The sequence below is a fragment of the Salmo salar genome, chromosome ssa16 (assembly GCF_905237065.1).
Source record: "Salmo salar chromosome ssa16, Ssal_v3.1, whole genome shotgun sequence".
In the NCBI taxonomy this organism is placed as follows: domain Eukaryota; kingdom Metazoa; phylum Chordata; class Actinopteri; order Salmoniformes; family Salmonidae; genus Salmo; species Salmo salar.
The window spans coordinates 904297-930159 of NC_059457.1; the positions used below are offsets into that span (position 1 = coordinate 904297).

Here is a 25863-nt window from a genome sequence, read left to right on the forward strand (position 1 = left end):
CCCAGACCACTGGTGCCACCAAACAAGAGGCTGGGATGATGGGAGTGGGATCCATGGACCGCTCCTCTGTGTCATACAGCCGGGACAGTGTGTCTGCCTTGACGTTCTGGGAACCTGGTCTATAAGAGAGGGTAAACACGGGTGAAAAACATGGCCCACCTTGCCTGGCGAGGATTCAGTCTCCTCGCCTCCCGGATGTACTCCAGATTGCAGTGGTCAGTCCAGATGAGAAAAGGGTGTTTAGCCCCCTCAAGCCAGTGTCTCCACACCGTCAGAGCCCTGACGACAGCCAACAGCTCTCTGTCCCCCACATCATAGTTTTGCTCCGCCGGGCTGAGCCTCTTCGAGAAGAAGGCACAGGGGCGGAGCTTAGGTGGCGTACCCGAATGCTGAGAGAGCACAGCTCCTATCCCAGCCTCAGATGCGTCCACCTCCACTATGAATTGCAGAGAGGGATCCGGATGAGCCAACACAGGAGCCGAGGTAAACAGAGCCTTCAGTTTCCTCAACGCCCTATCCGCCCCAGCTGACCACTGCAAGCACACCGGACCCCCCTTCAGCAGTGAGGTAATAGGAGCAGCTATCTGACCAAAACCTCGGATAAATCTCCGGTAGTAATTGGCAAACCCTAAAAATCACTGCACCTCCTTTACCGTGGTGGGAGTCGGCCAATTACGCACGGCTGTAATACGGTCACTCTCCATCTCCACTCCTGACGTAGATAGGCGATATCTTAAGAAAGAGACGGACTGTCACAACATCCACAGAAGGGGGCGCCTCTCCTCGGTCGAGCGGCGCTCGACGGTCATCGTCGCCGGCCTACTAGCTGCCACCGATCTGTGTTTCAGTGTCTATTAGTTATGTCTGGTTTTTGTTTGCACCTGTTTTGTGTTTTGTCATTAGTGGGGGGGTTATTTAGTCTGTCTGTGTTTAGCTAGGATTTTGTGCGGGATTGTTCGTTGTTACGTGTGGTGTTACTTTTATTATCTAGGCATTAGGGTTGCCGGGCTGCGCCCCGTCTGCCTTTTGAACGGAGCTTCTTTTTGTCCATTTTTTTGACTGTTATGCTCCCAGCCGTATGTGAAACTTACCTGTGGATTTATTAAATTAAGATTGTTCCAACGGCCCTCAGTCTCCTGCGTTTGACTCACTCCTTAAACTGTTCATTCCGCTCGTGACACGGACTGTTTAAAGAACAAGCATTTCTCAGCCTTGACATACAGGTCATGCTCCTCCATCAACCAAGCACTTTGCGCAGCAGGGACACATGCTCGGCGCGTGTAGCGGAGTAAATCAGAATGTCATCGATATACACCACTACACCTTGCCCGTGCAGGTCCCTGAAAATCTCATCGACAAAAGATTGGAAGACTGATGGAGCATTTTTTAACCCATACGGCATGACAAGGTACTCAATGCCCAGGTGGTACTAAATGCTGTCTTCCACTCATCTCCATCTCGGATACGCACCAGGTTATACGCACTCCTGAGATCCAGTTTTGTGAAGAAGCGCGCGCCATGCATTAATTCAATCACCGGGGCGATCAGAGGTAGCGGGTAACTGTACCCCACTGTAATTTTATTAAGACCTCGATAATCAATGCACGGTCGCAGACCCCCATCCTTCTTCTTCACAAAAAAGAAACTCGAGGAGACGGGTGAGATGGAGGACCTAATGTATCCCTGACGCAGGGATTCGGAAACATATGTTTCCATAGCCACCGTCTCCGCTTGCGACAGGGGATACACGTGACTCTTGGGAAGTGCAGCGTCTGCCATGAGATTTATCGCACAATCCCCCTGTCGATGAGGTGGGAATTGAGTCGCCTTCTTTTTACAGAAGGCGAGAGCCAAATCGGCATATTCAGGGGGAATGTGCATGGTGGAGACCTGGTCTGGACTTTCCACCGTAGTAGCACCAACGGAAACCCCTACACACCTACCTGAGCACTCTCGCAACCACCCCGTAAGAGCCCTCTGTGGCCAAGAAAAAGTGGGGTTATGACTAGTTAACCAGGGAAGACCCAGCACCACCGGATACGCAGGAGTGTCGATAAGGAAAATACTAATTTTCTCCTTGTGACCCCCCTGCGTAACCATAGTCAATGGAGCCGTGGCCTCCCTAATCAACCCTGACCCTAATGGTCGACTATCTAAGGTGTGAATGGGAAAAGGAACTTTCACCGGTACAATAGGGATCCCTAAACTATGAGCCAACGTTTGATCAATAAAGTTCCCAGCCGCGCCTGAATCTACTAGTGCCTTATGCTGGGAATGAGGTGAAAAATCAGGAAAAGTGACAGACACAAATATATGAGCAACAGAGGGCTCTGGATGAGAATGGTGCCTACTCACCTGGGGTGGTGCCAGAGCGCCCTGCCTGTTACCTCGATTCCCAGACGAACCTGCCCGGCACCGACCAGCAGTGTGTCCTCTGCGGTCACTAACGGTACGCGAGCGGGAACTCCCTCCGGTCTCCCTGTGCACCCTCTCTCCTGGCTCCATGGTTATAGGAGAGGGGGTGCAGGAGGATGAAACCACCAGACCCTGATCTGGACGTCCACGAGCAGCCAGCCCGTTGTCCAACTGGATGGACAGATCCACCAGCTGGTCGAAGGTTAGGGTGGTGTCTCTACAGGCCAGCTCCCGACGGACGTCCTCCCGCAGACTGCAGCGATAATGATCTATCAGGGCCCCGTGATTCCATCCTGCACCGGCTGCCAGGGTCCTGAACTCCAATGCGAAATCCTGAGCGCTCCTCGTCTCCTGCCTCAGATGGTAGAGGCGCTCACCCGCCGCTCTGCCCTCAGGTGGATGGTCGAAGACTGCCCGGAAACGGCGGATGAACTCCTCATATCGGTCCAATGCCATATCTCCTCCTTCAACCATAGCGCTGGCCCATTCCAGGGCTCTCCCGGTGAGGCACGAGACGAGGGCGAAAATATTCTCTCGGTCTGATGGGACTGGGTGGACCGTGGCCAGAGAAAGTTCTAATTGGAGCAGGAAACCCCGGCAGTTGGCAGTACTTCCGTCGTAACCCCGAGGCATGGCTAGACGGATACCACCCGGTTCAGGTTGACAAGGGGTGTTTTGGATCGACCCCGGTTGGGCTGGTGGAGGCGCTGGCTGAATCTCCCGTCTCTCTAAGCGGTCCATCAGCTGAACAGCGCGATCCAGAGCAGCGCATAGATGTAATAGTCTTTCTGCATTCTTCTGGATGCGCTCCTCCACCTCCCTGTCCGGGATCTCTTCTCCTGCTGACTTCAAAAATTTGGTCGGTGATTCTGTCATAGTCCGTGTATGTAGGTGGCAGGGAAGTCAGGCGCAGGAGAAAACAGAGTGGTTTAAAAATGGAATATTTATTTCCAAAACCAACGTAGAAAAGAATCCGGGTAAAACAATAACCCGTCGCACACCGATATAGAAACAACACGTACATAACAAACAAACAATCACCGACAGAGAAATTAGGGGAATGAGAGGGTTAAATACACAACATATAATTACTGGGATATGAAACAGGTGTGTAAAGAGACCAGACAAAACCAATGGAAAATGAAAAACTGATCAATGGTGGCTAGAAGGCCGGTGACGTCGACCGCCGAACACCACCCGAACAAGGAGGGACATCAACTTCATTAGAAGTCATGACAGGAACAGTGGGTTAACTGTCTTATTCAGGGGCCGAACAACAGATTTCTACCGAGTCAGCTCTGGGATTCGATCTTGCAACCTCTCAGTTACTAGTCCAACACTCTAACCACTAGGCTACCTGCCACCCCATCTTAGGCTTGTGTGCGACTGCTCGGCCATGGAAACCCATTTCATGAAACCCATTTCATGAAGCTCCCGACAAACAGTTCTTGTGCCTAAGTTTCTTCCAGAGGCAGTTTGGAAATCGGTAGTGAGTGTTGCAACCAAGGACAGATTTTTACGCGCTATAAGCTTCAGCACTCGGCATTCCCCTTCTGTGAGCTTGTGTGGCCTACCACTTCGCGGCTGAGCCATTGTTGCTCCTAGACAATTCCACTTCAAATAACAGCAGGGCAGAAATTTGACGAACTGACTTGTTGGAAAGGTGGCATTCTATGACAGTGCCACGTTGAATGTAACTGAGCACTTCAGTAAGGCCATTCTACTGCCAATGTTTGGCTATGGAGATTGCATGTGTTGATGTTATACACCTGTCAGCAATGGGTGTGGCAGAAATAGCCAAATCCACTTATTTGAAGGGATGTCCACATACTTTTGTATATATTGTGTAAATCTTTGCAGATATTTCCAGAGTCAACACAACACAGGGGAAAGGTCAGAACAGGCTGTACATGGTGTACATTATATAGTCCAGTTAACTATAGGAGATCCATGTTTTTCTTGCTTACACCATACCTAAGACTATCATACCCAAGACAGTCCACAGTATTTCCCATAGGAAAATCTGTCACTGTAGCCATACTTGAGTGTGTTGGACTTACATCAATGTCGACTTCCTCCGGCCTGCACATGCAGGAGTGTTCCCTGTATTCCTCTGGGCTCATCTGTAGAGAAGGACATGCTGTTACAGTAGAATCAGAACTAATGCAGCTTCATAAGGTCATATTATGACCTGTTGTATTAACTAAGTGTATGTTATTGTCTTTCAATCTGTATCCTATACCTGCCAGAAATAATTGCACCTCTGGTATAAGTAAAGTTTATTGAATTCAATTGTGCTAATGGTTTGTCATTTCTCATTGAACCAGATACATCTACAAAACCACCAAACATAAGATGGATAGCTACCAGGACAACAGGCAGTCTAGTCTAAACAGCCTGTCTATTCTGAGGCTTCTGGTGCATTCAACATCCAGAGGGATTTGTCTTCCTCAGCAGAGTACAGTGGTTATAGAGGGAACCGCAATGAGAAGGCAGGTACAACTATGTGCTTACTCAACTACATTGTCAGACTGTCAGGGCACCAACTATGTCTGGTGGTTGTTGTCCAACTGCCATCATACTTTAAAAGGTCAGTCTGCAATTCCAAAAACAATGGCAGCCCTGCTACTTGGTTTGCTAAGTGTAACCACTTATTTCTTTAAAGTCTAAGCCGTTATGAGGGAAGGGGGTTCTAAGCTGACAAATGCAATTGTTTTAAGAAGGTCATACCGTGGATCATTTAGCTATTTGATTTTGAATTTTAGGACACCTCCTAAAGTATAAAAAAATATACAGCAAATTATTTGATAAAATACTGAATTTGGCCATTACTACTAAAGCCCATAAAAATGAATTGAATAAACCATTCCTAAATGACAAAAAAAGACAATCAAAAAATAAATAATAAGGAAAAAGGTTTGGAAGTGTCTGTGCTATATCTAGGACATATAAGAAAGCTCTGGAAATATATATATTTTTTAACACACAGTATTTAACATAGGCGGGTGCGAGGGATTGAGACGCAGCCCATGCAAAACTGATATCTTTAGCTTAAATTGACTGATTTTGATGTTTTTTTTAAGTTATGTTACTTAGATTAGGGGCAGCATGTAGCCTAGTGGTTAGAGCATTGGGCCAGTAACCGAAAGGTTGCTAGATTGAATCCCTGAGATGACAAGGTAATAATCAGTTGTTCTGCCCCTGAACAAGGCAGTTAACCCACTGTTCATAGGCCGTCATTGTAAATAAGAATTTGTTCTTAACTCACTTACCTAGTTAAATAAAGGTTAAATAATTTTTTTTTTTTAAAGATTGACACACTGGTGCGTTAATAGACTCTAGGGGATATTATATCATAAATGGATAAGTGATATGCATTTATGATATTCTTCTAGAATAAATAGGACAAACGGTATCTTTCATTCAAAATAACAGGATGTGCACCAAGGCTCTGTGCTGGGACCCCTACTCTTCATAATCTACATACTCGCACTCCTACTCCCAGGCATATCCCAGATTGGGCCTTTACCACAGATAAAGTCTTCAGAGGAATCTGTTTGTCTAGTCTCTGTGGTCTTGGCTAGTGTTAGTGTTACACACAGACCACAGACAGAGAGCCAAACAGAGCTATAATATTAACAATGCTAAGAAAAATAAAATGCCCCAAACAGGATTGGTTTATTTGAGACAGTGACTGAACATTTGGCCAATAGTTGACTTGACTTTTTCCTTTCCTTTTAGCTCCTAGTGAAGCAAAGAGTCTCATTGGGCCAAAGTTTGGCCTTATAACAAGGGAAGAGGTCTGAGGAAAGGGTTTGAGGGTTGTCCCTCTGCTAATTAGTGTCACTAGTCCCCCACCTACTTCATAACCCATAATGCATTGTACTGATAATTGCTTTTACCCCAATAGATTGAGCAAATTCGAAATAATTTAAAAGAAAAACTATTGTACTGACAATAAATTGAGCAAAATCAATCTAGGGCATTCCTTACAGAATACATTAACATAAGTCAGTCCAGACAAACAGCAATCTTTCTCCTTCTCTCTTTCTTACACACACACACACACACACACACACACACACACACACACACACACACACACACACACACACACACACACACACACACACACACACACACACACACACACACACACACACACACACACACACACACACATTTCTGTCAGCACCACACCACAGCACAAAGAAAGCATCTGGACCAGGTGGTATGTTGGTGACATTCCACACAGCATGCAGGCTCTCTGAAATCACAGGGAGTTTTAGCCTGGGAGGGGGGGGGTCATTTCTCTGACAGTCAGGTGTGGATAGTGGATATGCAGCAACCGCTCTACTGATATGCCGACAACATATGGGGACAGAGGAAGACAGCAGTAGTTTTACACTTTCCGAGGTGTTCACAAAAGTGGCAGAGAAGTGGTGTGTAGCGTCATACAATCGTCACAAAAAAACTGCTTCTCAGGCAAATACATACCTGCTTAGTAATTTAGAAAGTATGAATACATAGGCCACTTTACACTCTCGAGGGAGCAAGCAAGGGAGGTCTAAAATAACAAATGTATGTCAGCCCTAATAGTTCATGCTATCAAAACAGAACAACAATGACATGTGACTTGTTTAAGGAAACTAGGTGTATGTCGCACATCACTACTTCACAGGAGCAGCAACGTAAACATTTTGTTTATCAAAATGCTTTTTTTGGGCAGAAATGCCTTCTGGAACATGTGCCTCAATAACAAACCTGTATTCCATCCATAAATAGAAATACAGTTGTTAAATTACGAGCCAAGTTGGTTTAGTCATGGAAAAAGCCAGGAACCTTCCCACTAGCCATGATTGGCTGAGATAATATATGGGCTGGACATCCCGGGAGGAGTTTGGATTGGTCTGCCATGTAGCATGCTTCTGTCTATAACGTAAGCTGTTCAGTATGTATTGACAGTCCTTTCTTGTCACGTAAACTACCTCTCCGGCGCTCTAGGTCACCAGGCTGCTCGTTATGGCACATGCCTGTCACCATCGTTACGCGCACGAGCGCATCAGACTCACCTGAACTCCATCACCTCCCTGATTACCTCCCCTATATATGTCACTCTCTTAGGTTCCTTCCCCAGGCGTTATTGTTTCTGTTTCATGTCAGTGCGTTGTTTGTGTTTCTTGTTCTGTATTATATTTCGTTTATTGATTAAATTATTCACTCCCTGAACTGGCTTCCTGACTCCCAGCGCACACGTTACAGAATAACGCCTCACCTAAGGGAAGCATCAGGGAGTGTTTTTTTTTTGTTGTGGTGGAAGGCACGTCGGGTCCGGGTGTCAGTACCGGAGCTACCGGGGAGTCCTCAGCTCGTCGGGCTCTCACGCTTCAGCCAGCTCGTCGGACTCTCAAGCTTTAGCTGGTTCGTCAGACTCTCGCACATCAGCTGGCTCGTTGGGCTCCTACGCCTTGGCCGCCTCATCAGGCTCTCACGCCTCAGCCGGTTCGTCTGGTTTCTGCACCTCAGAGGCAACCGGTCCGCTCCTGATCCTCGGGATCGTCCCCTTGCTCGGCGTCTTGCGGCTGGAGCCCTGCGCCAGGGAGGGGATACTGTCACGTATACTCCCTCTCCGGCGCTCTAGGTCACCAGGCTCCCGCGCCTCAGCCAGTTCAACAGGTTCACGTGCCTCAGCAGAGGTGACCAATCCACTCCTGATCCACGGGATCGTCACTTTGGTCGGCATTCTACGGCTGGAGCCGCACGTTGGGGAGGGGGTACTGTCACATATACTCCCTGCCAGTGCTCTAGGTCACCAGGCTGCTCGTTATGGCGCATACCTGTCACCATCATTACGCGCACCAGGGCATATTCAGACTCACCTGGACTCCATCACCTCCCTGATTACCTTCCCTATATATATGTCACTCCATTTGGTTCCTTCCCTAAGCGTTATTGTTTCAGTTTCATGTCTGTGTGTTGTTTGTGTTTCTTGTTTTGTATTATGTTTCATTTATTGATTAAATGATTCACACCCTGACCTTGCTTCCCGACTCCCATTACATTTCTACCATACCATTTTTGAAAGATTTAACGTTAGCCATCGAACTATAAAAGTTCTTACTTTCCTCAACAGCATTGATGACCTGTATTTAGCAGGCACTATAGACAGATCTGTAGGAAAAAGTGATGGGCTACTTTCTGCACACGCCACGGTCAGTATGTACCGGAGTGACTTGACACAAAGCTGGCCAAACAAGATGTAGCTATAAACAAAACAGAGTTTAAATGGTTCCAGTCTTCCGTGAAGCGGAAGTAACCAAAAAATGTGTTAAAAAAAACTAAATATATTTTATGTTTGAGATTCTTCAAATAGCCATGGGATTCCACTGGCTGTTGAGTAGGTGGGACGATTTCCCACTTACCCTAGAGAGGATAAGGAATATGAATTCGGAGTTCAGAAATGATTCAATATTAAAGCATTAGATCTCTAAGGCTTCAGTCATACAAAAGTTATACTTAAATCTGAACTGGATCTCTAGCAAACTAATAAGAATGTTTCACCATGTTCAAGAATGGCCTTTTCACTTTATTCAGATTACAATCTCTCACTTTCAGTTATTTGAAAAGGAAATAATCTCACAAATATCGCTATTTTAACTTCTCCGGGGCCAGTGGGACGATTTCGTCCCACCTACGTAACAGCCAGTGGAATCCCGTGGCGCGTTATTCAAATACCTTAGAAATGCTATTACTTCAAGTTCTCAAACATATGACTATTTTACACCAATTTAACCTGTTAGGGCTAGGGGGCAGCATTTGCGCGTCTGGATAAAAAAAATGTACCCGATTTAATCTGGTTACTAATCATACCCAGTAACTAGAATATGCATATACTTATTATATATGGATAGAAAACACTCTAAAGTTTCTAAAACTGTTTGAATGGTGTCTGTGAGTATAACAGAACTCATTTGGCAGGCAAAACCCTGAGACATTTTCTGACAGGAAGTGGATACCTGATGTGTTGTATTACCTTTAAACCTATCCCATTGAAAAACACAGGGGCTGAGGAATATTTTGGCACTTCCTATTGCTTCCACTAGATGTCACCAGCCTTTACAAAGTGTTTTGAGTCTTCTGGAGGGAGATCTGACCGAACAAGAGCCATGGAACGATGATGTCCCATTAGACACCTTGCGCGCGAGTTCATGTTGGGTACCCTCGTTCCAATACGTTATAAAAGAGTATGCATTCGTCCACCTTGAATATTATTCATGTTCTGGTTAAAAAAGGCCCTAATGATTTATGCTATACAACGTTTGACATGTTTGAACGAACGTAAATATATTTTTTCCCCTCGTTCATGACGAGAAGTCCGGCTGGCTTAGATCATGTGCTAACAAGACGGAGATTTTTGGACATAAATGATGAGCTTTTTTGAACAAAACTACATTCGTTATGGACCTGTGATACCTGGAAGTGACATCTGATGAAGAGAATCAAAGGTAATGGATTATTTACATAGTATTTTCGATTTTAGATCTCCCCAACATGACGTCTAGTCTGTATCGCAACGCGTATTTTTCTGGGCGCAGTGCTCAGATTATTGCAAAGTGTGATTTCCCAGTAAGGTTATTTTTAAATCTGGCAAGTTGATTGCGTTCAAGAGATGTAAATCTATAATTCTTTAAATGACAATATAATATTTTACCAATGTTTTCTAATTTTAATTATTTAATTTGTGACGCTGACTTGACTGCCGGTTATTGGAGGGAAACGATTTCCTCAACATCAATGCCATAGTAAAACGCTGTTTTTGGATATAAATATGAACTTGATAGAACTAAAAATGCATGCATTGTCTAACATAATGTCCTAGGAGTGTCATCTGATGGAGATTGTAAAAGGTTAGTGCATCATTTTAGCTGGTTTTATGGTTTTGGTGACCCTGTCTTTGAATTGACAAAACATTACACACAACTCTTGTAAATGTACTGTCCTAACATACTCTAAATTTATGCTTTCGCCGTAAAACCTTTTTGAAATCGTAAAACGTGGTTAGATTAAGGAGATGTTTATCTTTCAAAGGGTGTAAAATAGTTGTATGTTTGAAAAATTTGAATTTTGACATTTATTTGGATTCAAATTTGCCGCTCTTGAAATGCACCTGCTGTTGATGGAGTGCACCACGGGTGGCACGCTAGCGTCCCACCTAGCCCATAGAGGTTAAAGACAAGACACTCGTTAATTTAACCACACTGTCCAATTTCAAAAAGGCTTTACAACGAAAGCAAAACATTAGATTATGTCAGCAGAGTACCAAGCCAGAAATAATCAGACACCCATTTTTCAAGCTAGCATATAATGTCACATAAACCCAAACCACAGCTAAATGCAGCACTAACCTTTGATGATCTTCATCGGATGACAATCTTAGGACATTATGTTATACAATACATGCATGTTTTGTTCAATCAAGTTCATATTTATATCAAAAACCAGCTTTTTACATTAGCATGTGACGTTCAGAACTAGCATTCCCACCGAACACTTCCGGTGAATTTACTAAATTACTCACGATAAACGTTAACAAAAAACATAACAATTATTTTAAGAATTATAGATACAGAACTCCTCTATGCACTCGCTATGTCCGATTTTAAAATAGCTTTTCGGTGAAAGCACATTTTGCAATATTCTGAGTAGATAGCCCGGCATCACAGGGCTAGCTATTTAGACACCCACCAAGTTTAGCCCTCACCAAAGTCAGATTTACTATAAGAAAAATGTTATTACCTTTGCTGTTCTTCGTCAGAATGCACTCCCAGGACTTCTACTTCAATAACAAATGTTGGTTTGGTTCAAAATAATCCATAGTTATGTTCAAATATCCTCTGTTTTGTTCGTGCGTTCAAGACACTATCCGAAGTGTAAAGAAGGGTGACGCGCACGACGCGTTTCGTGACAAAAAAATTCTAAATATTCCATTACCGTACTTCGAAGCATGTCAACCGCTGTTTAAAATACATTTTTATGCCATTTTTCTCGTAAAAAAGCGGTAATATTCCGACCGGGAAAGCGTGTTTACGTTCAAAGAGAGAGAAAATAAAAACATGGGATCCCCTCGTGCACGAGCTTCAGTCTGATGGTTCTCTGATAGAGCACTTACCAAAGGCGCTAATGTGTTTCAGCCTGGGGCTGGAATTACATGATTCAGCTTTTTCCCGGGTTCTGAGAGCCTATGGGAGCCGTAGGAAGTGTCACGTTACAGCAAAGATCCTCAGTTTTCAATAAACAGAGCCAAGAAGCTCAAGGAATGGTCAGAGAGGGCACTTCCTGTACAGAATCTTCTCAGGTTTTTGCCAGCCATATGAGTTCTGTTATACTCACAGACACCATTCAAACAGTTTTAGAAACTTTAGGGTGTTTTCTATCCAAAGCCAATAATTATATGCATATTCTAGTTTCTGGGCAGTAGTAATAACCAGATTAAATCGGGTACGTTTTTTATCCGGCCGTGTAAATACTGCCCCCTAGCCCTAACAGGTTAAACAAGCCATAGAAAGTTGGTTGCAATTCCAATTTAATCCACCTGAGAGAAAAAAAACAGAACAAATAATAAAACAAATATTATGGTTAAATTCAAATACTAATAGATATAAAAACTTTTTTTTTAAGATATAATCTTTCTAAATTATATCATAATAGGACTGGTGGAGTTATGTTACACATGCAGCAAACAAAAATATATGGACATTTCTGCTCTACCCAAAATTACAAGCAACTAATTGCAGCATTACTGCAAAAACGGAAGAGGAAAGTGGAAAGGGGGAAAAGTAGGGAACTTGTCTGTTGGCCCTGCGTTAACCTGTTAGGGCTAGGGGGCAGCATTGACACGGCTGGATAAAAAAACATACCCGATTTAATCTGGTTACCACTCCTACTCAGTAACTAGAATATGCATATACTTATTACATATGGATAGAAAACACCCTAAATTTTCTAAAACTGTTTGAATGGTGTCTGTGAGTATAACAGAACTCAAATGGCAGGTCAAAACCTGAGAGATTCCTTTACAGGAAGTGGCCTGTCTGACCATTTCTGGAACTTCTTTGCCATCTCTATCATTTACTAAGGATCTCTGCTCTAACGTGACACTTCCCACGTCTTCCATAGGCTCTCAGAGCCCGGGAAAAAACAGAATGTCGTCATTCCAGCCCCAGGCTGAAACACATTATCGCCTTTCTCAAGTGGCCCATCAAGAGACACTAGCTTATGCGCGTGACCCCGACCGCCCCGCCTTTGGGATTTTTTTCCTCTGTTTGCCGAAAAGGAGATTCCCTGTCGGAATATTATCGCTTTCTACGAAAAAATGACGTAAAAATTGATTTTAAACAGCGGTTGACATGCTTCGACGTACGGCAATGGAATACTTTGAATTTTATTGTCGGGAATTGCGCCAAGCGCGCAACACTTCTTTACTATTTCGGATAGTGTCTGGAACGCATCGAACAAAACGCCGCTATTCGGATATAACGATGGATTATTTTGGACCAAACCAACATTTGTTATTGAAGTAGCTGTCCTGGGTGTGCATTCTGACGAAGACAACAAAAGGTAATGACATTTTTATAATAGTAAATATGATTATGGTGAGTGCTAAACTTGCCGGGTGTCTAAATAGCGAGCCCGTGATGCCTGGGCTATGTACTTAGAATATTGCAAAATGTGCTTTCACCAAAAGCTATTTTAAAATCGGACATATCGAGTGCATAGAGGAGGTCTGTATCTATAATTCTTAAAATAATTGTTATGCTTTTTGTGAACGTTTATCGTGAGTAATTTAGTAAAATGTTAGCGAATTCCCCGGAAGTTTGCGGGGGGTATGCTAGTTCTGAACGTCACATGCTAATGTAAAAAGCTGGTTTTTGATATAAATATGAACTTGATTGAACAAAACATGCATGTATTGTATAACATAATGTCCTAGGGTTGTCATCTGATGAAGATCATCAAAGGTGAGTGCTGCATTTAGCTGTCTTCTGGGTTTTGGTGACATTATATGCTGGCTTGAAAAATGGGTGTCTGATTATTTCTGGCTTGGTACTCTGCTGACATAATCTAATGTTTTGCTTTCGTTGTAAAGCCTTTTTGAAATCGGACAGTGTGGTTAGATTAACGAGAGTCTTATCTTTAAATGGCTGTAAAATAGTCATATGTTTGAGAAATTGAAGTAATAGGATTTTTAAGATTTTGAAAATCGCGCCACAGGCTGGCAGTGGCTGTTATGTAGGTGGGACGAATTCGTCCCGCCGGTCCCATAGAGGTTAAAGACCATTATTGTGTCACGTTTGTCGTAGGAAGGAGCGGACCAAAGTGCAGCGTGTGTATCGTTCCACATTTTATTTTCACTGTGAAACTATGCAAGATAAACAAATAAACGAAAGAACAAAAACAACAAACCGTGACGAAGAGGTGCAACATACACTAACTCAAAAACAATCCCCAACAAACCCAGGTGGGAAAAACAACTACTTAAGTATGATCTCCAATTCGAGACAACGATGACCAGCTGCCTCTAAATGGAGATCATCCCCCCCCAAAACATAGAAATACAAAACTAGAACATAACAACATAGAAAATCTAAACTAGAAAACCCCCCTGTCACGCCCTGACATACTCTACCATAAAAAATAACAGCTTTCTATGGTCAGGACGTGACAGTACCCCCCCCCCAAAGGTGCGGACTCCGAACGCAACCTAAAACAACAAAAAAACCAAAAAAAAGCGAGGGTTAGGGTGGGTGACTAATGTCGGTGGCGGCTCTGGTGCAGGACGAAGAACTTTCTCATCCCGCGGATCCTCCAGCAGAAGAGGCGGCTCCGGTTCTGGGCGTAACCCCCGCTCCGCCCGCTGATCCCTCCGCTTTTGTGTCACCGGACCCTGGATCGTCACCAAAGGACCCGGACCGCGGATCATCACCGGAGGTTCCGGACTGCAGACCGCCGCTGGAGGCCCCGGACTGCGGGCCGTCTCAGGAGGCCCCGGGCTGCGGGCCGTCTCAGGAGGCCCCGGGCTGCGGGCCGCCGCTGGAGGCCCCGGGCTGCGGGCCGTCTCAGGAGGCCCCGGGCTGCGGGCCGTCTCAGGAGGCCCCGGGCTGCGGGCCGTCTCAGGAGGCCCCGGAATGCGGGCCGTCTCAGGAGGCCCCGGACTGCGGGCCGTCTCAGGAGGCCCCGGACTGCGGGCCGTCTCAGGAGGTTCCGGACTGGGAACTGTCGCCGGAAGCTCTGGACTGGGAATGCGCACTGGAGGCCTGATGCGTGGAACCGGGACAGGTGGCCCCAGACTGGTGACACGCACTTCAGGGCGAGTGCGAGGAGCCGGGACAGGATATCCTGGGCCGTGGAGGCGCACTGGAGGTCTGGAGCGTATGGCTGGCACAACCCGTCCTGGCTGGATGCTCAGTTTAGCCCGCCAAGTGCGGGGCGCTGGCACAGGACGAACTAGGCTGTGAAGGCGTACTGGCGACACAGTGCGTAGAGCTGGCGCAGGATATCCTGGACCGAGGAGGCATACTGGAGACCAGGAGTGCTGAGCCAGCACAATCCGTTCTGGCTGAATGCCCACTCTAGCACGGCAAATGCGGGCGCAGGCACAGATCGCACCGGGCTATGAATGCGCACTGGTGATATAGTGCGCATCACAGCATAACTCGGTGCCTGACTGGTCACATGCTCCCTACGGTAAGCACGGGAGTTGGCTCAGGTCTACAACCTGACTCCGTCAATCTCCCCGTGTGCCCACCCCCAATTTTTGGTGGGGCTGCCTCTCGGGCTTCCGTCGTTGCCGTGACTCCCGGTCTCGTTGCTGTTCCTCCCTCAATGCTTCCACCTGTTCCCATGGGAGGCGATCCCATCCGGCATGGATCTCCTCCAACGTCGAGGATCCCTTGCCATTCAATATGTCCTCCCAGGTCCATTGGTCTTGACCACGCTGCTTGGTCCTTTGGTGGTGGGAGATTCTGTCACGTTTGTCGAAGGAAGGAGCGGACCAAAGTGCAGCGTGTGTATCGTTCCACATTTTATTTTCACTGTGAAACTATGCAAGATATACAAATAAACTAAAGAACAAAAACAACAAACCGTGACGAAGAGGTGCAACATACACTAACTCAAAAAAAATCCCCAACAAACCCAGGTGGGAAAAACAACTACTTAAGTATGATCTCCAATTCGAGACAACGATTACCAGCTGCCTCTAAATGGAGATCATCCCCCCCAAAACATAGAAATACAAAACTAGAACATAACAACATAGAAAATCTAAACTAGAAAACCCCCCTGTCACGCCCTGACATACTCTACCATAAAAAATAACAGCTTTCTATGGTCAGGACGTGACAGTACCCCCCCCCCAAAGGTGCGGACTCCGAACGCAACCTAAAACAACAAAAAAACCAAAAAAAAGCGAGGGTTAGGGTGGGTGACTAATGTCGGTGGCGGCTCTGGTGCAGGACGAAGAACTTTCTCATCCCGCGGATCCTCCAGCAGAAGAGGCGGCTCCGGTTCTGGGCGTAACCCCCGCTCCGCCCGCTGATCCCTCCGCTTTTGTGTCACCGGACCCTGGATCGTCACCAAAGGACCCGGACCGCGGATCATCACCGGAGGTTCCGGACTGCAGACCGCCGCTGGAGGCCCCGGACTGCGGGCCGTCTCAGGAGGCCCCGGGCTGCGGGCCGTCTCAGGAGGCCCCGGGCTGCGGGCCGCCGCTGGAGGCCCCGGGCTGCGGGCCGTCTCAGGAGGCCCCGGGCTGCGGGCCGTCTCAGGAGGCCCCGGGCTGCGGGCCGTCTCAGGAGGCCCCGGAATGCGGGCCGTCTCAGGAGGCCCCGGACTGCGGGCCGTCTCAGGAGGCCCCGGACTGCGGGCCGTCTCAGGAGGTTCCGGACTGGGAACTGTCGCCGGAAGCTCTGGACTGGGAATGCGCACTGGAGGCCTGATGCGTGGAACCGGGACAGGTGGCCCCAGACTGGTGACACGCACTTCAGGGCGAGTGCGAGGAGCCGGGACAGGATATCCTGGGCCGTGGAGGCGCACTGGAGGTCTGGAGCGTATGGCTGGCACAACCCGTCCTGGCTGGATGCTCAGTTTAGCCCGCCAAGTGCGGGGCGCTGGCACAGGACGAACTAGGCTGTGAAGGCGTACTGGCGACACAGTGCGTAGAGCTGGCGCAGGATATCCTGGACCGAGGAGGCATACTGGAGACCAGGAGTGCTGAGCCAGCACAATCCGTTCTGGCTGAATGCCCACTCTAGCACGGCAAATGCGGGGCGCAGGCACAGATCGCACCGGGCTATGAATGCGCACTGGTGATATAGTGCGCATCACAGCATAACTCGGTGCCTGACTGGTCACATGCTCCCTACGGTAAGCACGGGGAGTTGGCTCAGGTCTACAACCTGACTCCGTCAATCTCCCCGTGTGCCCACCCCCAATTTTTTGGTGGGGCTGCCTCTCGGGCTTCCGTCGTTGCCGTGACTCCCGGTCTCGTTGCTGTTCCTCCCTCAATGCTTCCACCTGTTCCCATGGGAGGCGATCCCATCCGGCATGGATCTCCTCCAACGTCGAGGATCCCTTGCCATTCAATATGTCCTCCCAGGTCCATTGGTCTTGACCACGCTGCTTGGTCCTTTGGTGGTGGGAGATTCTGTCACGTTTGTCGAAGGAAGGAGCGGACCAAAGTGCAGCGTGTGTATCGTTCCACATTTTATTTTCACTGTGAAACTATGCAAGATATACAAATAAACTAAAGAACAAAAACAACAAACCGTGACGAAGAGGTGCAACATACACTAACTCAAAAAAAATCCCCCACAAACCCAAGTGGGAAAAACAACTACTTAAGTATGATCTCCAATTAGAGACAACGATGACCAGCTGCCTCTAATTGGAGATCATCCCCCCCCCAAAAAACGAATACAAAACTAGAACATAACAACATAGAAAATCTAAACTAGAAAAAAACCCTGTCATGCCCTGACCTACTATACCATAGAAAATAACAGCTTTCTATGGTCAGGACGTGACAAATTGGTTCAAGAAAATTGTTATAAATAAAAAAGTACAACAGTTTAATTTAAGGACCAAAGAAATTACAGCGCTGCTATATAGATTGCAAAATAGTTGGGAAGAGCTTTTCGACGTACCGATTCCATGGCACATGGTTTTTGAACAAATACGCAAAAGGACACTGGATTCAAAACTTCAATTTTTTAAATTTAAACTATACAAAATTCTTGAAACCAATAGAATGATAAAAAATAATAATAATATAATAATAATATATATATATTTATTTTTTGTTACTTTTTTTATATATATATATATTATTTTTAATTTTTAATATATATATATATATATATATATATATATATATACTGCTCAAAAAAATAAAGGGAACACTTCAACAACACATCCTAGATCTGAATGAAAGAAATAATCTTATTAAATACTTTTTTCTTTACATAGTTGAATGTGCTGACAACAAAATCACACAAAAATAATCAATAGAAATCCAATTTATCAACCCATGGAGGTCTGGATTTGGAGTCACACTCAAAATTAAAGTGGAAAACCACACTACAGGCTGATCCAACTTTGATGTAATGTCCTTAAAACAAGTGAAAATGAGGCTCAGTAGTGTGTGTGGCCTCCACGTGCCTGTATGACCTCCCTACAAGGCCTGGGCATGCTCCTGATGAGGTGGCGGATGGTCTCCTGAGGGATATCCTCCCAGACCTGGACTAAAGCATCCGCCAACTCCTGGACAGTCTGTGGTGCAACAGACTGGAGCGAGACATGATGTCCCAGATGTGCTCAATTGGATTCAGGTCTGGGGAACGGGTGGGCCAGTCCATAGCATCAATGCCTTCCTCTTGCAGGAACTGCTGACACACTCCAGCCACATGAGGTCTGAGGATCTCATCTCGGTACCTAATGGCAGTCAGGCTACCTCTGGCGAGCACATGGAGGGCTGTGCGGCCTACCAAAGAAATGCCACCCCACACCATGACTGACCCACCGCCAAACCGGTCATGCTGGAGGATGTTGCAGGCAGCAGAATGTTCTCCACGGCGTCTCCAGACTCTGTCACGTCGGTCACGTGCTCAGTGTGAACCTGCTTTCATCTGTGAAGAGCACAGGGCACCAGTGGCGAATTTGCCAATCTTGGTGTTCTCTGGCAAATGCCAAACGTCCTGCACGGTGTTGGGCTGTAAGCACAACCCCCACTTGTGGACGTCGGGCCCTCATACCACCCTCATGGAGTCTGTTTCTGACCGTTTGATGAGACACATGCACATTTGTGGCCTGCTGGAGGTCATTTTGCAGGGCTCTGGCAGTGCTCCTTCTGCTCCTCCTTGCACAAAGGCGGAGGTAGCGGTCCTGCTGCTGGGTTGTTGCCCTCCTACGGCCTCCTCCACGTCTCCTGATGTACTGGCCTGTCTCCTGGTAGCGCCTCCATGCTCTGGACAGTACGCTGACAGACACAGCAAACCTTCTTTCCACAGATCGCATTGATGTGCCATCCTGGATGAGCTGCACTACCTGAACCACTTGTGTGGGTTGTAGATTCCGTCTCATGCTACCACTAGAGTGAAAGCACCGCCAGCATTCAAAAGTGACCAAAACATCAGCCAGGAAGCATAGGAACTGAGAAGTGGTCTGTGGTCCCCACCTGCAGAACCACTCCTTTATTGGGGGTGTCTTGCTAATTGCCTATAATTTCCACCTGTTGTCTATTCCATTTGCACAACAGCATGTGAAATTGATTGTCAATCAGTGTTGCTTCCTAAGTGGACAGTTTGATTTCACAGAAGTGTGATTGACTTGGAGTTACATTGTGTTGTTTAAGTGTTCCCTTTATTTTTTTGAGCAGTGTATATATATATATATATATATATATATATATATATATATAAAAAAAGTAAAAAATTATATATATATATATATATATATATATATATATATATTTATCATTCTATTGATTGCAAGAATTTTAGAAGCTTCTGATAGGCCAATTGACATCATTTCAGTCAATTGGAGGTGTACCTGTGGATGTATTTCAATGCCTACCTTCAAACTCAGTGCCTCTTTGCTTGACATCATGGGAAAATCAAAAGACATCAGCCAAGACCTCAGAAAAAGAATTGTAGACCTCCACAAGTCTAGTTCATCTTTTGGAAGCAATTTCCAAATGCCTGAAGGTACCACGTTCATCTGTCCAAACAATAGTACGCAAGTATAAACACCATGGGACCACGCAGCTGTCACGATTCCCACCGACGGTGGCGCCCCCTCCTGCTCGGGTGGCGCTCGGCGGTCGTCGTCACCGGTCTATTAGCTGCCACCGATTCCCTTTGCTTTTCCCTTTTTTTTATTTTACACACCTGTGGTAAATTAGCCATTAGAAGGGCTATTTAGGTTAGCTGGCCCGCTCCTTTTCGTGCGGGATTAATTGTTGTTTCTGACTGTCTTGTTCATGTTCGGCTTGGCATTGTCACACTTTATTTATTCCCCTGTGTTTGGGAACTTTGATTTTCTTTCTCAAAGTGTTATTAAAAGAACAACACTCCCTGTGCTCGTTGCTTCCTGCGCCTCATTCCTAATCACGACTACCAACGCCGTTACAGAAAACCGCACCACCATAAAGGTATGGAATCAGCGGAAGCAGCGAGCACTCCTCTGCCCTCGATGGAGGAACGCGTGCTCCACCACACGACAGTCCTACATCGCATCGGATCGGCCATGGACCAGATGATGGAGAGGATGGACCGATGGGAGAGAAGTGGTATCCTCTCTCCACCTCCACCTCCCCCGATACAGCCATCTGTGCCTCCCATGACGTCTGGCTCTGGCGCGCTTCGTTTGGCGCTCCCGAGGGAGTACAATGGGGCGGCGGCTGGGTGCCAGGGGTTTTTGCTCCAGCTTGAGCTGTACCTGGCCACCGTCAGACCTGCTCCCACGGGGGAGGAGAGCGTGAGTGCCCTCGTTTCCTGCCTGACGGGCCGAGCTCTGGAGTGGGCTAATGCGGTCTGGAACAGTCCAGACTCGGCGAGGGACCACTACCCGGCCGCTTTCGGGCCGTGTTCGACCACCCTCCGGAAGGAAGAGCGGCGGGTGAACGGCTGTTCCACCTCAGGCAGGAGACGAGGAGTGCGCAGGACTTCGCGCTGGAGTTCAGGACCTTGGCTGCTGGGGCGGGGTGGAACGACAGGGCCCTCATAGACCACTACCGCTGCAGTGTCCGAGCGGACGTCCGCAGGGAGCTGGCCTGTCGGGACACAGCTCTGTCCCTGGACGAGCTGATTGATATGTCCATACGTCTGGACAATTTGCTGGCTGCCCGCGGGCGTTCGGAGAGGGTCCTGCCCGTTCCACCCCCGTGCACCCCCGCTCCTACCCCTATCGAGGTGGGAGGGGCCGTGCCAAGGGGCACCGGAGGAGGTGGCTCCTCTTGCACCAGCTGTGGTCGGAGAGGACACACGGCCGACCGGTGCTGGAGGAGCCAGTCTGGGAGTCGAGATGGCAGGCAGAACACTTCTCGGTCACCTCAGGTGAGTCAGCACCAGATTCAACCAGAACCCCCTGTTGGTCACGTGTTTTTACAATTTTTTTTTACTAAATTTTTCCCCTCTTCCCAGCATAGGGCGCTAGTCGATTCAGGCGCAGCTGGGAATTTTATGGACCGTGGACTTGCCATTAAGCTGGGCATTCCGCGGGTGCCGATAGATTCCCCTTTCCCCGTGCACTCCCTAGATAGCCGACCATTAGGGTCAGGGCTAGTCAGGGAGTCTACGGTGCCACTGGACATGGTAACGCAGGGGAATCATATGGAACGCATTCGTTTTTTCCTTATTGATTCACCTGCGTTTCCGGTGGTGCTGGGGGTCCCCTGGCTGGCTGGTCACAATCCCCATATTATGTGGAAACAGGGGGTTCTCCAGGGGTGGTCAGAGGAGTGTTCAGGGAGGTTTCTAGGAGTTTCCATCGGTGCCACGTCAGTGGAGAGTCCAGAACAGGTGTCCACCGTGCGCATTCCCCCTGAATACGCCGATTTGGCGATCGCTTTTTGTAAAAAGAGGGCGACTAAATTACCACCTCATCGACAGGGGGATTGTGCGATAGATCTCCAGGTAAACGCTGCGCTTCCCAGGAGTCACGTGTACCCCTTGTCACAGGAGGAGACGGCGGCTATGGAGACATATGTCACGGAATCCCTGGGACAGGGGTACATTCGGCCCTCCATCTCACCCGCTTCCTCGAGTTTCTTTTTTGTGAAGAAAAAGGAGGGAGGTCTGCGTCCGTGCATTGATTACCGAGGTCTAAACGCTATCACGGTGGGATTTAGTTACCCACTACCTCTCATCGCTACGGCGGTGGAATCATTTCACGGAGCACAGTTCTTCACAAAATTGGATCTCAGGAGCGCGTATAATCTGGTGCTGATCAAGAAGGGAGACGAGTGGAAAACCGCTTTTAGTACCACATCAGGCCATTATGAGTACCTCGTCATGCCGTATGGGTTGAAAAATGCTCCAGCCGTCTTTCAATCCTTTGTTGACAAAATTCTCAGGGACCTGCACGGGCAGGGCGTGATTGTCTATATCGATGACATTCTGATATATTCCGCCACCCGCTCTGCGCATGTGTCCCTGGTGCGCAAGGTGCTTGGTAGACTGCTGGAGCATGACCTGTACGTTAAGGATGAGAAGTGTGAGTTTTCCAAACGAGCCGTCTCCTTTCTGGGTTATCGCATTTCCACCACGGGGGTGGTGATGGAGTGTGACCGCGTTAAGGCCGTGCGTAATTGGCCGACTCCAACCACGGTGAAGGAGGTGCAGCGGTTCTTAGGCTTTGCCAATTACTACCCGAGGTTTATCCGGGGTTTTGGCCAGGTAGCGGCTCCCATTACCTCACTGCTGAAGGGGGTGCGTTTGTGATGGTCGACGGAGGCGGACGGAGCCTTCAAGAGGTTGAAGGCGCTGTTCACCGACGCACCCGTGTTGGCGCACCCGGACCCGTCTTTAGCGTTCGTAGTGGAGGTGGACGCATCCGAGGCTGGGGTGGGTGCCGTGCTATCACAGCGCTCGGGTACGCCATCGAAACTCCGCCCCTGCGCTTTCTTTTCGAAGAAGCTCAGTTCGGCGGAGCGTAACTATGATGTGGGGGACAGGGAGTTGCTAGCGGTGGTTAAAGCTCTGAGGGTGTGGCGGCACTGGCTTGAGGGGGCTAAACACCCCTTTCTCATCTGGACCGACCACCGAAACCTGGAGTACATCCGGGCAGCGAGGAGACTGAATCCACGTCAGGCGAGGTGGGCCATGTTCTTCGCCCGGTTTAGGTTTACCATCTCCTATAGACCGGGTTCCCTGAATACTAAGGCCGACGCGCTGTCCCGTCTCTATGACACGGAGGACCGGCCCATCGATCCAACTCCCATCATTCCAGCATCTAGGCTGGTGGCACCAGTGGTATGGGAGGTGGACGCGGACATCGAGCGGGCATTGGTGTTGGAACCTGCGCCTGCGCAGGTGCCCGTAGGGCGCATGTATGTGCCGCTCGGTGTTCGTGATCGTTTGATTCGGTGGGCGCACACGCTACCTACTGCGGGTCATCCTGGTGAGGCGAGGACAGTGCGGGGTCTAACGGGGAAGTACTGGTGGCCCACCTTGGCTAAGGACGTGAGGTCCTATGTCTCTTCCTGTTCGGTGTGTGCCCAGAGTAAGGCTCCTAGGCATCTACCGAGAGGGAAGTTACAGCCCCTCCCCGTTCCACAACGACCATGGTCGCACCTGTCCATCGACTTCTTAACCTCTATGGGCTAGGTGGGACGCTAGCGTGCCACCCGTGGTGCACTCCATCAACAGCAGGTGCATTTCAAGAGCGGCAAATTTGAATCCAAATAAATGTCAAAATTCAAATTTTTCAAACATACAACTATTTTACACCCTTTGAAAGATAAACATCTCCTTAATCTAACCACGTTTTACGATTTCAAAAAGGTTTTACGGCGAAAGCATAAATTTAGAGTATGTTAGGACAGTACATTTACAAGAGTTGTGTGTAATGTTTTGTCAATTCAAAGACAGGGTCACCAAAACCATAAAACCAGCTAAAATGATGCACTAACCTTTTACAATCTCCATCAGATGACACTCCTAGGACATTATGTTAGACAATGCATGCATTTTTAGTTCTATCAAGTTCATATTTATATCCAAAAACAGCGTTTTACTATGGCATTGATGTTGAGGAAATCGTTTCCCTCCAATAACCGGCAGTCAAGTCAGCGTCACAAATTAAATAATTAAAATTAGAAAACATTGGTAAAATATTATATTGTCATTTAAAGAATTATAGATTTACATCTCTTGAACGCAATCAACTTGCCAGATTTAAAAATAACCTTACTGGGAAATCACACTTTGCAATAATCTGAGCACTGCGCCCAGAAAAATACGCGTTGCGATACAGACTAGACGTCATGTTGGGGAGATCTAAAATCGAAAATACTATGTAAATAATCCATTACCTTTGATTCTCTTCATCAGATGTCACTTCCAGGTATCACAGGTCCATAACGAATGTAGTTTTGTTCAAAAAAGCTCATCATTTATGTCCAAAAATCTCCGTCTTGTTAGCACATGATCTAAGCCAGCCGGACTTCTCGTCATGAACGAGGGGAAAAAATATATTTACGTTCGTTCAAACATGTCAAACGTTGTATAGCATAAATCATTAGGGCCTTTTTTAACCAGAACATGAATAATATTCAAGGTGGACGAATGCATACTCTTTTATAACGTATTGGAACGAGGGTACCCAACATGAACTCGCGCGCCAGGTGTCTAATGGGACATCATCGTTCCATGGCTCTTGTTCGGTCAGATCTCCCTCCAGAAGACTCAAAACACTTTGTAAAGGCTGGTGACATCTAGTGGAAGCAATAGGAAGTGCCAAAATATTCCTCAGCCCCTGTGTTTTTCAATGGGATAGGTTTAAAGGTAATACAACACATCAGGTATCCACTTCCTGTCAGAAAATGTCTCAGGGTTTTGCCTGCCAAATGAGTTCTGTTATACTCACAGACACCATTCAAACAGTTTTAGAAACTTTAGAGTGTTTTCTATCCATATGTAATAAGTATAAGCATATTCTAGTTACTGGGTAGGAGTGGTAACCAGATTAAATCGGGTATGTTTTTTTATCCAGCCGTGTCAATACTGCCCCCTAGCCCTAACAGGTTAACAGATCTTCCCCCCTCTCAGGGGAACACGGCGATTCTGGTGGTTGTGGATTGGTTCTCTAAGTCCTGCCGTCTCCTCCCATTGCCCGGTCTCCCTACGGCCCTGCAGACTGCGGAGGCCCTATTTACCCACGTCATCCGGCACTACGGGGTGCCGGAGGACATTGTCTCTGATCGAGGTTCCCAGTTCACATCCAGGGTCTGGAAAGCGTTTATGGAGCGGCTGGGGGTCTCGGTCAGTTTGACCTCCGGTTATCACCCCGAGAGCAATGGGCAGGCGGAGAGGGTGAACCAGGAGGTGGGCAGGTTCCTGAGGTCATATTGCCAGGACCGGCCAGGGGTGTGGGCGAGGTATATTCCCTGGGCTGAATTAGCCCAGAACTCACTTCGCCACTCCTCAACTAACATATCACCCTTTCAGTGTGTGTAAGGTTACCAGCCGGTCCTGGCACCATGGCACCAGAGCCAGAACGAGGCTCCTGCGGTGGAGGACTGGGTCCAGCACTCCAAGGAGACCTGGAGATCCGTCCAGAACTCACTAAAGGAGGCCAGTGCGCGGCAGAAGAGGAGTGCTGACCGCCACCGCAGTGAGGCGCCCGTGTTCGCACCGGGAGACAGGGTCTGGCTCTCGACCCGGAACCTGCCCCTCCGCGTGCCCTGCCGGAAGCTGGGGCCGCAGTGTGTGGGGCCCTTCAAAGTCCTGAGGAGGATAAACGAGGTGTGTTATCGGTTGCAACTCCCTTCCTATTACCGTATTAACCCCTCGTTTCATGTGTCTCTCCTCAGGCCGGTGGTAGCTGGTCCCCTTCACGAAGATGAGGTGCCGGAGGTCCCTCCACCCCCTCTGGACATCGAGGGGTCCCCGGCGTACAGCATACGGGCCATTCTGGACTCGAGACGCCGGGCGAGGGGCCTGCAGTACCTCGTGGACTGGGAGGGGTACGGCCCGGAGGAGAGGTGCTGGGTGCCGGCGGAGGACGTCCTGGACCCATCTATGTTGAGGGATTTCCACCACCTCCGTCCGGATCGCCCTGCCCCTCGCCCTCCGGGTCGACCTCGAGGCCGGTGTCGGCGCGCTGCAGGAGCCGCGCGTCAGGAGGGGGGTACTGTCACGATTCCCACCGACGGTGGCGCCCCCTCCTGCT

At 47.9% G+C, this 25863-nt stretch overlaps 1 protein-coding gene across 1 annotated transcript in view; it reads right to left on the minus strand.

The window, feature by feature from the left end:
* The window catches only part of LOC106573013 (pleckstrin homology domain-containing family A member 5), an 89467-nt gene that overhangs the window by 10601 nt on the left and 53003 nt on the right, over positions 1-25863 (minus strand). The window contains exon 11 of the mRNA XM_014147609.2: positions 4476-4538. Coding sequence (XP_014003084.2) covers positions 4476-4538 — 63 coding nt within the window. The remainder of the gene's footprint in view (positions 1-4475; positions 4539-25863) is intronic.